Source organism: Protobothrops mucrosquamatus, unplaced genomic scaffold (assembly GCF_001527695.2).
Source record: "Protobothrops mucrosquamatus isolate PMUCROS unplaced genomic scaffold, P.Mucros_1.0 scaffold27, whole genome shotgun sequence".
NCBI lineage: Eukaryota > Metazoa > Chordata > Lepidosauria > Squamata > Viperidae > Protobothrops > Protobothrops mucrosquamatus.
The window spans coordinates 168915-181727 of NW_015386412.1; the positions used below are offsets into that span (position 1 = coordinate 168915).

Genomic DNA, 12813 nt, shown 5'->3' on the forward strand with positions numbered 1-12813 from the left:
AGAGAGAGAGAGAGAGAGAGAGAGAGAGAGAGAGAGAGAGAGAGAGAGAGATTGATTTCTGGTAAAATCGCCTTTAGCTTCAATAAAATACAATCTTCTCAGGAACGGAACATTAATCTATATGAAAAAGAATTAACCATTTATAGTTTTGAGTCATTTTTCTAAAAAAAATATCAAAGTAATCTTTCATAAAAGTTCTAATTCCAGCAACTTTTAATATATTTCATGTATTTCTAGTTTTCTTCCTGTAATTGTAAGTAGTAGTAATACTAGGGGACTCAAAACTTTTCTTTCTTTCTTTTCTTTCTTTCTTTTTTTTCTTTCTTTTTTTTCTTTCTTTCCTCTTTCTTTCTTTTTCTTTCTTTCTTTCTTTCCTTTCTTTCTTTCTCGTCTCCACTAACTATTGCCTTCTTGCTATTTCAAGGATTTGTGTTTGCATAGCTCTACTCCATAGTAATTATAGTCTTTGCAATAATTTAAGGATTAGGCTTCAGATCAAATCGGGAAGAAGAGTCAGGAAACGGGAAGGATTCAACTAGACAGCTGACACTTTGCTCCAGGGCAATGCACTGATTATTCCATGACTTAAGACTGGTAACATATCTGTATATGTGGCTTGTTTGTGTGTGTACATCATTTTGAATAACTAACTAACTTCACCTATGGAGATTCTCAGTCATCCAGGTTGTGGTTGTCCCAAAGGTGCTTTTTCAAGAGGTAGCTGGACTTTCTTGGTTTTTCCTTCAGAACTGAAGAAGCTTCTTGGATGAGAAGCGAAACATCTTCAAGGAAAGACAGACTCTCTCCAGTTGCCTCTTGAAAAAGCACCTTTGGGTTCATCTACAGAAGTATTCATAGGAATAGTGAAGGCTGTTCCTTTACCATTGCATCAGTAATAATAAATATTTGCTTAACTCACCCGCCCTTAAAAACAATATCCGATCTCTCTCTCTCTCTCTCTCTCTCTCTCTCTCTCTCTCTCTCTCTCTCTCTCTCTCTCTCTCTCTCTCACACACACACACACACACACACACACACACACACACACACACACACACTATGAGATACAATCACAGGTTGCTCCATCTGGTACCACAGTTTCTTTGGACAAAGAAATGAATCATCAATCACCACAACTAAGGAGAAGCATTAAGACCCCACAGCCTTCTTCAGAACTGGAAGGGAGACTCATATGGATGAACTGGGCACAGAGTTCAAGAGTCAGAGCATACCAGTCCCAACTCAACTGAATATCTTGATCCCAAAGGGGAAGCACAAAAAGCGTGGAAAAGACATGCGCTGCAGGAAACAATGACAAAGATTTAGGATAGGAAATGACTAGATCTGCCATGGACCGTTAGGCAATTAATGCATAATTCATTAATCAAAATAATTCACATTTAATAGCATAAAAGTAAGCCAACGCATCCTCACTGTTGCTTTTCAAGTCTCTCATTCTCTCTCTCTCTCCCTCCCTCCTTCCCTCTCCCTCTCTCTGTCTCAACTAAAAACTGCCATATCTTTCCAAAGATACAGAAACTATTATAGTCTAGTATTATTCAACCTTCCAAAATTAAAATACTTATTAAGAGAGGCTGAGGAAGTTTTGTCATTCCTTTTCTAGGCTGATATGAATGCACCAGTGATTGCCTCTACAGAAGACTTACGACAAAGTCAGTGAAACGCACAAGTGAACAACTACGGACAGTAGGCACCATTGTTTTATATTTAGGAATGCAGAACCAAATATAAAATGATGCGTGGTCATGAGAGGAATTCTTACACCTAGGGGTAAGAATTTAACATCAGGAACTTTAATGAGCTTTTCAAAATCACTTGGATGTTCAAAGGGGCTTTCAGGGTGGGAACAAATGGTTTTCCTTCTCTTTTTAGGAATGTAACGGAACAAAAGGAATGGATGTGGATGTAGAGGCTGAGATGTAACTTAGGATAGACGCAGACAAAAATTCTCCTAAGAGTTAGGTTATATTGCTCTATGTAAGAATGTAGCACATTCTTATGCCCTAACAGTTTAGGTATGCCAGTGGAGACAATGACTACAAGACAAACAGAATAGGAAGAAATCCAATTATGGATTGTATCGTGGTTTTTATAACAAACCACTGGCTTTGAAAAGTAGGGGGAAGAAAGATAAAAGTGGTTCCTGCCACTTTTTCCTAAGATCTTCCTAAATATCTGATTAAATCTAACTTAAATCAGAAGTGATAGAGATACCATGACTATTGTTCCTTATAGGTGCAATGGCTTCTTCTGAAAGATCACACATACACCCAAATTCACGAAAAGTTGTTCAAGGAAGAAAAGATTGGTGTGGAAACTAGAATTGCTTCTCTGTCTGTTTTGACTATTTCATCAGCTATGAATGGATGCTATGTTCTTCCTTACTCACAGTCTGCCTACTCCAAGACAAGAGGCTACTTCTGAAGAAGGCTAAGCATCTTCAGATGATGGAAGAGACCACTGACCCAGATGTTGACAATAGCTAAATCTTCAGATAGGATATCAATTTGGAATCCACTGCAAAATTTCTCTGTGTCTTTGCAAGACCAATTCTGGACTAGGGTACACAGGCAGCTGGCAGCTTTGAGGATGCTGTTCTCAGTGCTTATGGTTGATTTTAATTCTGATTTATATTTTTGATGGATTTCACTATTTAATGGTTGCTGGCTGCAGAAAGATATCCATTTGTAAAATAAATAATCAGGGTTATTCCATTTATACAATATGAGATCTGTGTCGAAACAATTCGATTCCTCTAGAAAAGTTATCCAGCTGGTTTAGTAATCAACAAACTTGGTTCAATTGAAATTTTAAAATAATTGCTAAAATAATTTCAGCTGTTCAACCTTTTTCCTAATTCAAACTTCAAAGGGCCACACTTGAGAACGTGTAGAAAAACACACACCCAAAAAAACCCCATAGCTTGCTTTTTAAAAATAGGTGTCCATAATTTAACATCAGTGCAAATGAATACAGATCATTTTTGTCTTCTTCTCTAGAAAGGGAAGGATCCAGGTGACAGGCTACAGAAAGTTTGGAATGAGCCATCATCCGGGAAAAATATAACTAAATAACGTGGCAATAACAGCATTTCTAAACTCAGTGAGTGGTATAGCCTGCAGTGGAGGACTACAAGATGATCGCATCAGGGTTTGCATGATCCTGACACTAAACTGTAAAGTGCTCATTTTTAATATGAGAGTCGAGCCTTATTTTAATATCAACTGGCAAGACAGACCTTTCCATCTGGAGCAATTGGTGTAGTCCAAAACCGGAAATCACTTACAGGAATGAATGAATACATTTCTCTTGGGTGAGAAAAGCTGCCATCATGGACCCATGCTTTCATTTGTGTATCTATGGGAAAAGGGGATTATAAAAACCAAAGTTTATAGCAAGGATGTTAGTGAGTTAATATGCGCTAAATACACTTTTACGATGCTTGCTTCCTTTAAAAAAAACGGCAAGGGAAGGAGAGCTATGGAACATGACATTTCTCCTGGGGAGATCGTCTACAACAAGGGTGGGGGACGATGGGTCCTTTTAATGGCTTGTGGACTTCAACTCCCAGAAGCCACGCTGGCTCAGGAATTCCGGGAGTGGAAGCCCACAAGTCATTAAAAGGGCCATCGTTCCTCACCTCCGATCCACAGAATGAGGCAGACACATTTGTGCACTTACCACACCACGTCTATTTTTATGACTTTTCCCCTAATCTTTCTACTACCTGAGTGATGTCAGTGTGAATTCAGGCACCATTAGTAAAGTTTTGACCACACGGATACAGCACTGACGGAGAAGTAAAGACCCTCTCCGATTACCAGTGTATGTAAAAAAGAGACCAACGAAATGGGAAGCCACCAACTCGTGATCATCCACGGATCCTCACTTTTTTTTTTGTTTTGTTTTTTTGCCCACCACCTCTGAGAAAGAAAAAAAAAAAAAAAGCTAGAGCTTTGCTCCCTTGAGAATCTTTCTAGAATCCCCCCTGGTCTTTCCTCTTTCAGTCCCTTACCACATACAATATGTCCTAAGTAAGAAAATGAACGAAATAAATATTTATTCGAAGAGCTCCACGGTCTTCAATGCCGGGACCCTTTACTCTCTCGCTCCCTACGTTTGAGTTCCTCTTTGTAGCAGCAGGAGCAGAAGTTCTTGGTTTCAGGGCGCCCGTAAAAGGAACAATTCTCCGTCTTGCAGCGGTTCTGCTGGATGGAATACACGGGGCAAACCGGGGTCCTGCTGCGGTTTTTCTCATTGTTCAACCAGGTCTGTGGAGCATCTTCATCCACGTACTCTAAGCTGTCTCTGATGTCCTTGCTATTGAACCCGTTGGTGTATGTTTGCGACTTGGGGTCCGTGGGCAGAGCGTAGGCCAAAGACTCCACCGTGTTGACCGTACGAATGTCCGCTATCCTTGCTGGGCTATAACTCTGCGAGGACAATGAGCGGTTCTGCTGAGGGTAGGTGGCACATGTTTTTAGGGTGCCCACCATGGGCTTGTAGACATCGTCTTGGAAGCTGGATGGCTTGGTGTTGAAGTCGTGCAAGTGGATGACGCTCTGCCTTTGGATGGGGGGCGTATGGCTATAATGGGCAGATACCGGGATGGGTCCACTCCCCTTGGCTCCGTTGCTCGGTGAAGAAAAGGAAGCCGGCGTGGGACTAGCCCGGTCTTTGAACTTTAAAACCAGCTGAGTGGTATGGCTTTGAGGCAACACGGGGGATGCCCTCCCCTGAGGAGATGAATCCAGCTTCTCCTTGGAAAACCCTTCTTGGTCCAGTTTGCGAGACGAGGAGCTGCCGAGAGCCGCGGCCTTCTTCTCCGCCTCTTTCCTCTTCTGCTCTTGTTCGGCGCTGAAGCGCTCTTGGGCGCTGGTCAAGTAGTAGCCAATCATCTCCTCGTGGAACTGGTGTCTGTGGCTGGTCAGGAGGAGGCCGGCAAAAATGAACTTCCGCTCTCCTTGCATGGCGGCTCTTAAGATGTTCAGACTCAGCTTCACATCGGTGCTGTATTTCCAGGACGGGGATTTTGCGTTGGCTTTTTCTGCAGGGGAGATGCTCGCCTTCTCTGTGGGGGACGGGGTGGTGGTCTTCTCCGAGGGGGAGGTGCTCGCAGAGCGGCCCGATTCCTCCTTGCTCCCTTTACGCGATTTTGACTTCTTCTCTTTAGCCTTCTCCGTGACCTCCCCCCCGTTTTTGCCATTCCCAGCGTTGGCTCGGTTGATCTTGCCGTGGACCAGCCCACCCAGACCCCCCATGTTCTTCTTCAGCTTGATGCCCAGAGTCTTACTGAGACTCCCAAGTTTGTTAGCCACGGAATCCCCTCGGTTCTTCTCCTTGTCTTTCCTCTGCTTCTCTTTCTCTTTCCCGTTTTTGCCGTTATTGCCGTTGGAATTACTGCAGACAGAATCCCTGTCGGAATCCATGGAGTCTGCCAGCGACTGGACGTCTTCTCCAGCCGATGCCGTAGGAGACTCTGGCTGAGCCAAGGGAGCCTGGGAGGAAAAGCAGGACAACAGTTAGAAATGGGGAACCTCTGTACATTTGCAGGCAGATTTTTTCCAAATTTTTAAAAATCAAATTATCTTTAAAGGCATGAGTTGTGCATAACACACCAAGATGAAATACTATAGGGGCAGCTGGATTAATATTTGGGGGGGAAATACTTGGTTTTCACTCAATGAGTTGTAAAATGTTTCACCAAGCTGGTCAGTCATCAGCATCAGGGACAAGAAAGTGGAAGGAATTAGATGTTAACATTTTATACAGTTGCATAATGATTTAATCTGGTTAGGCATCAAGCCCCATCTGAAATAAGGCAGATGCTACAATCACAGACCAAATCATCTATACGTAAGTGAAAACTGCGAGCAATTCCTAGATTTTTCCTACCATTCTTTCTGTAGTTCTGTGCAGGTGTTATTCCTGTAACACAGCTGGCCAGGATGCTGTGTTGTGCCCTTCATGCCCAGCCCTGGGTTACCCGTTTTGGAGTGGAAACTCAAGCCAAACAAGCAGGACCACATTTCTTTCAAGCTAATAGGCAAAGGAATAGTGTTACCCGTGTTTCTGACGGCATGCGGATCCAGGTTACATTCATGTAACTGTGCAGAAGGTTCAGCTTTGCCTCCAGGGACAGAATCAAACTGGGAACACAAAAAGAGAGAGAGGGGAAACAAAAAAAAAACCCCACACCATGTCATATACGTTACACAAAAGGAATTGCCGTAAGTGTTCACACTGCAAAATGATTTTTCCAAACTGCAATTTTAAAAATAAGGACAGGACCAGGAAGACAAGAAAAAGGAGTTCCCCATGAGGATAAAAAATATACCCCATTCGTGTCTACTTTGGGTGAGACCCAATCTAGCTGTGATTGTGTTATAGAGCACTAAAGCTCAAATCTTTCCCTTGGGTTTGCAGTCTCCACTACACAAAGTCTACCAAACGTGCTAGACACACACAGGGGCTGTTTCTGAAATCTTAGAGACCAAAAAGAATCTTACTTGGCCAATTTGATGTTATCATTGTCATCCTTGCCCCATTCCCAGTCTTTGCCCGGATCAACCGCAAAGTGCAAAGGCAGTAATTTATGTTCAGAATCGGTCAGAGGGATCACCGCTGAAGGAAAGAAGAAAAGATCGGAAATGAAGAAACGGAGAAAGAAGAAGAAATGGCTGAAGAACAAGAGAAAAAAAAACCTGAATGACTAGCAACACATTTATGGCCAAACAGCAATGTCAGTCTGTATATTTTGATAAACGGCCTTTTCAGATACCAACAGAAAAATAAACAAGCTGCACCCATTTTTGTTCTAATAAATTCTCAGTAATCTTTATAATATATCTTAACATCCTTTAGCAATGTGCTTTGCATAAGGGTTTCAAACATTCCAAGTATTTCACATGCATTAGAAAACATCAACTGCTAATACAAGAGATCTTGTATACAGGAAATAACTAGCTCAATAAGCACAACTATTGAGGGAGAAAATAAAATGGCTTGTCATACTATCCCTTTATCACTAGATGGCGCCCACTCTATATGGCAATGACCGGCTCGAATTTAAAAGCAGGGAGCCTTTTGAATAAAAAGTAGCAGAAAAGCGGCTGCTCTTTTTATTAATTAATTAATTACAGGTGTCAATGAAGCAGCATGTAATCTGAGGACATCTTATGCAACTTTGTCAAGAATTCTGGGTCACCTCTGTTAAGTTCTTCAGCGACGTTTTGAAATGGTATTTTGATGTGAGGGATATTTTAGAGGGGAAATGAAAAGATTAAACATGAGATTGGAACTCAGTGTTTTGCCACCAAATAAAATTTTGCAAACTTTTCTTCTCCTGCTGTTTTAAATAAAATTGCAGCATATTAGAGGAAAGGGGGAAATGACTAAGCTACCTTTCTTCCCTTCCTGTTCTTCCACTTTTAACTGTTAAATTTTAACAGAAATTTTGTAAGGTGCGGGCAAGGAATCTTTGCATTCCAGTGCACAATCATACGTTCAATTTTTTTAAATGGGAATATACTGTATACTTTCTCCTGTAAAAGGGAATGCATAATGCATATATGCACTATCAGTGTATGAGTGGACTTTTATTCTAATAACAAATCTTAAAATCTAAATCTAAAATCTATGAAAAAAAACCAACAGGAACCACAGGAGCAAGATAGCCAAATTCAACTTTTTCCTAAGAATACATCCAGACTGACAATATACCCAAAGGGATGAACCCTTTAATGTAATCAACTTAACAAGTAGAGGGGTCTCCAAAATAATACAATCCAGATTCTGTGCTAATAAAAAAAACAGGCCACCAGAGCACATCATCCTTTATAAACAGATCCTTATCAGATCTTCAAATGATGCAATTGTAACCCATTCCAACAATGGATCGGTGAACAAGACACAGCTAAAAAGAGCAAAACACTCAAAATAATCAAAGGAAAAGCACAGCAACTAAGCAACTAAGTCATACTTCGAAGTTTAGATGTAAGGAGTTCATTTCAATTTCATTTTCTCGCAAAATGCGAGACAGAATCGTGCTGCAAATGTATATTGGACAGCAGATACCTTATGGGCTCCTCAGTTTCCTTGAACCATTTCCAAACAGTTATAAACTTGCATCAATTACAGTGATGCAATTAACACACTGCATCTATTAATCTCCCCTTATGTCTGGCTGAAAACAACTTTATAGGGACACGAAGCTGAGAGAGCACCAGAGACCTCACGGTTCAACCCTGAGGCATGAATATCCTATTACAAGATAGAAGCTCTACAAGATCTAACAAAACAGCAGGAACATAACACACACACACACACACACCAATCAGTCTGGAGCATTTTAAAGAAGGTCTTCTCTAGAATTATTACTGAGGATATTATTTTTATCTGAAATGGCTCTCTATCTTTGCAACCTAATTCGAACAAATGTCCATTTTCTTCTAGAGAAGTTGAGTTGCCACTGTTCCTCAATCAATTCACAAATACAATTGTAAATACATACTGTACATACAAGATGACAATTGTCAGCTCTCCTGATTCTTTCCAACCATCTCCTACAATCTGCCAGAAAAATATCATCTAATCCCGCATTGTTGCTAAGCAGACAACCCAGCATCACAGCTTCTCTTCCGTTGAAAGTGTCTCCTTGTTCCGCTGAAATCAAAGGAGGCTTTGAGCAGTTCTGGGAGAGCAGCCACGATGCTCCTCCCGTTAGGGGAAGCCAGCCCGGGGCAGAAAGAGGGACTTGTGCCTTTGAACGGACAAACGTGTGAAAAAAGGCTTCTAGGAATACTTTGGCCACTGATCCATGATTCAAAGGATTTCGGCAGGGGTTCACCCTCATCAGCAGGCGTTCGAAATCAAGAAAGGCACTTCTCCCTTTCCCAGGAAAAGCACCGTGAAAGAAAACACCAGGGGGAGGATGTAAAATCCCTTCATGGGGCATTCAGCATCGTAGGATCGATAAAAGCAGATCTAGAGAGAAAACCTGAGATTTCTCGGGCCTTCCTGAAACCCTTAAGATCTGATTTTTCAGAGAGAGGGCTGCAAGGTTTGGGGGTGCGGAGACGAGAAGAACCAAACTGGAGGTCAGCATCCATAATCTACTTCATACGTAAACCTCATGGAGAAATGAAAGCCAAACTAGGCTGGGAGCAAACAATCTGGATGCTGAGGAGGGGGGGGGGTCATTTCATACTGAAAGAAGCCACAGGAAGACTTCAGATCAAGGGGCAGCCCTAGCAGACAACACACAGGGTCCCTTTGGGCAAAGCAAACTCTGCCAGCCATTCTCCAATCATTTTTAAAATGTCTGGAAGACCTGTGGATCCGTTCCCTTCATCGTATTCCTTGTTTACCACATTTCCTATCAGAGAAATGTAGGGGCGATAACATTCCTTTCGTCCTACTGTTATTATTTTTGGGTTTTTGCTTTTCTTTTGATTCTTAAGGAGGGTAGTTGACCTATTGTCGTCTCCTCCCTATCAAATGCAGGTTGATTACACTTCTCCAAGCATTGTGGGTGAAGAAGGAGAGGAGAAGGTTGAGGAAGGACTGTGATAAGGATCTCCCCATTTGGAGTTTATCCCCATATAATCTTCCGAAAGGCACAAAAATGTATTTCGTGTTTCTAAGAGCAGATGAAGCCCTGCTACCTTACCAGTTTATTCCTGGGTTTTCAGTCAGCTTGGACATACCTTGCTCCTTCTGCTGGTCTTTCTGTTCCATTGACACGAGGGCCGAGAAATGGGCTTGGTCGTAGGCCAGGACGAGGGGAGAGCAATGGCATCGGTTGGGCATGACTTCTAAGGGCAAGTAAATTCCTCCAAAGGGGATGGGTGCAAATGCTGCGAAAAGCACAGAAGAAGATGCTGCACTCAAGATAAGCAGTGGGCACAGTCCCGAGGCTCTTCTTTTCTAAGGCAGTTGTGGTAGAGGTCATTCTTTTTGCATCAGTGGAGATGCCAGTCAGCCAATGGTGAAGCAATCAAATGAAGAAAGATAATATAGAATATACTCCATATATATCAGAATTATAGACTTCAAAATGCATCGGGAGGAGGGAGGGAGGGAGGGAGGGAGGGAGGGAGGGAGGGAGGGAGGAAGGAAGGAAGGAAGGAAGGAAGGAAGGAAGGAAGGAAGGAAGGAAGGAAGGAAGGACCTCTAATCTCTAACCTGCAAAACGAACACACCATTACATATCCCATTGAATATTGGATATTGTATCCAAAAGATGCCATTACAGAAGATGGTTTTCATTAAAGTGAGATGATTACTCTAGCCCAGTGTATCTCAGCCTTAGCCATTTTAAGGTGTGCAAGCTGTCTGGGGAACTCTGGGAGCTGAAGTCCATAAATTTAAAATGGCCAAGGTTGGGAAACCCGGGGCTTAGCCATCCGAGGTCCAAGCAGCCAGAAAAAATTACCTTCTCCTCCTGAATCCCGTAGCATTGTATCTGCCACAACGACAATTGGTCGCCTTAATATGTGGGCCAACACAAAAACATGGAACTCTTCTAAGCTCTCGTAGACGGGTTCTTCGGAATTCTCCACTCTAAGAAAGGAACACAAAAAGCAAACGGATCAGAGCTGAAGAAGCTTCCTGAGAGGAGATCTTTGCAAGGTGATCTGGAGTTGGACTCCAGAACGAGGTTCTCCCCACACAAAGTTTAAATGTGATTGAAGTTACAGTTGCAAACTTGATGAAGTACTGTGAATGAAATGTACGCGCTGCATTTATTAATTTCCCCTTTTGTCTGGCTGGGGAAAAAAACATACAGTTTCATAGCAATATCTGAAAGGGCTGTGGAGGGTACAACTAAGACTTTACGGGGCCGTATGCTAACCCTAGTTTACAGTTACTTGCTATGCAAATATATGCATGTACTTTGTTGTGTGCATGAGATAAACGTATACAATATATCTTGCAAATTAATGAAATAATGAAGCCCTATTTATCCCAAAGAGCAGGTATCTGTTAAATAACATCTTACATCCTTTTTAGTACATAATTTCTGTGCTGGTAAATTTTTGTCTATAAAGTTGACAGATAAGAATATCAAAGGGGTCTTGAAGACCCCTTGAGGTATATTTCTGTCTGGAATCCAAGCACCGTCACATGTAGCCACCTTACATGAACCACTGATTATCATTTCCACAGGCAGTTAAGACATTGAAACCTCCACAGAACTCTGAAAGTTGGCAATCTTTACATCTTTTTTTTTAAGACGCATATTTGCTCATTAAAAACAAAACAAAACAAAAGATCTAAGAGCAGCTAGCGACCTAGAACTCTTCAAAACCTGTTATTTTGATTTCTTCTTTTTAAAACAGAGATGGCTTTGAAGCAACCTTAACTTGAGTTGAAAGCCTGTCTTGGCACAAAAGGAAATCAGCCCATCCCTAATTTAAAGGCTGGGATGGAAATTCTGCTCCACAACATTCTTGTGAAGTCACTGGACAGGTTGGCTTTGAAGAAGCTCTCTTCCCCCCAAAAGAAGGCTTCCCTCATTGATTTCTGCACAGGTACCGCTTGACTTACAACCATCAGTCAGCAGACTGAAAGAAATGGATAGCATTGACCCTCAATAGGTGTTATTGTCCAGAAGAAGGATCTGCAGGAGGGTCATAAAAGTCAAAATGGTGGCCACAACCATCCATTTGAAGTTCTGCCTCCCACTTTTAATGTACATCTATCCATACTACTAAAACTCTTCTGTCTGTCTGTGTGTAAACTTTAACTGGGCGAAACAGTGGATCCTAGGTCAACAGTTTTTGAAACAAGATATTCTCAAACAGGCTAACTTACGCAATGGGTCCAAAGTCTGGGACCCATGACTCCCGTGGGATTGAAATTTGGCAATTTCAGGAGCACCCTCGTCTCCCCATCCAACTTCCAAATGAACGTGATACAAATCTGCAACAGTCTTGGCTGTTTTCCCTCGCACCCTTCGCCTCCTTGAGTAAGAGGAGGCTCTTTGGGCCTGGGTGGGATCTGGCACAAAGAGTGGCTGGCGACCAGCAATTCCAGCTTAAGCTGGTTTGAGTTCCCCTTGGAGAACTGTGACAATACACGTCTAAAAGTGTATCAGCAATGCTAACTCTGATTTCTAGAGAAGGGGGCTGTCAGGAGCAGCTTCTCTAAAAACAGCGTAAAAAAAACACCAGCAAATACTTTTCAACACATCTCTAATTGGAGCACACGGAGAGGTACAAAACCAGGAGGTCTGGGAGAAAGACAGGAGGAGGCTGAGAGGAGTGCAGAGAAGAGGCTGAATACAGCAGCAGTGTGGATTAAGAGGGGAGGGGAGGGAGGGAGGGAATGAAAGAAGGAAGGAAGGAAGGAAGACAAGAAAGAAGGAAGGAAGGAAGGAAGGAAGGAAGGAAGGAAGGAAGGAAGGAAGGAAGACAAGAAGGAAAGAAGGAAGGAGGAGGGAGGAGAGGGGAGGGAAGGGGGAAGGAAGGAAGACAAGAAGGAAAGGGACTTCCGGTGGCAGGTGACTTCGTCGGTCGCAGCTGTTTGCTGCCTCCCGCCTGTTTCGCGTAAAAGCCGGTTTGACAGCTAGCATCAGCTGTCAAACGGCCTGATACCTTTCCCCTGGGCATAAGGGGATAGGTGAGCTGCCCGGGGTAGGAGTTGAGTTCCCGAGTCGTCCTATATGGACGATGTAGGTGAGAACTCCTCCGGAGCCCCGAGGATTCTCCGCGATCCAGGACGCCTTCGCTTCGGCGAAGCTAGAAGCCGCCGCCACTGCTGCAACTTGAAGTTAATTGTGAGTTTTAC

General features: G+C 42.7%; 1 protein-coding gene across 1 annotated transcript in view; it reads right to left on the reverse strand.

Annotated features, from left to right (window-relative positions):
• Window positions 1-3983: 3983 nt before the first annotated feature.
• OTUD7A (OTU deubiquitinase 7A) overlaps window positions 3984-12813 on the reverse strand; it is a 22161-nt gene continuing 13331 nt past the window's right edge. The window contains exons 8-12 of the mRNA XM_015811000.2: window positions 10457-10584; window positions 9729-9878; window positions 6531-6645; window positions 6086-6170; window positions 3984-5519 (exon numbers count right to left, since the gene is read on the reverse strand). Coding sequence (XP_015666486.2) covers window positions 4104-5519; window positions 6086-6170; window positions 6531-6645; window positions 9729-9878; window positions 10457-10584 — 1894 coding nt within the window. The 3' untranslated portion in view covers window positions 3984-4103. The remainder of the gene's footprint in view (window positions 5520-6085; window positions 6171-6530; window positions 6646-9728; window positions 9879-10456; window positions 10585-12813) is intronic.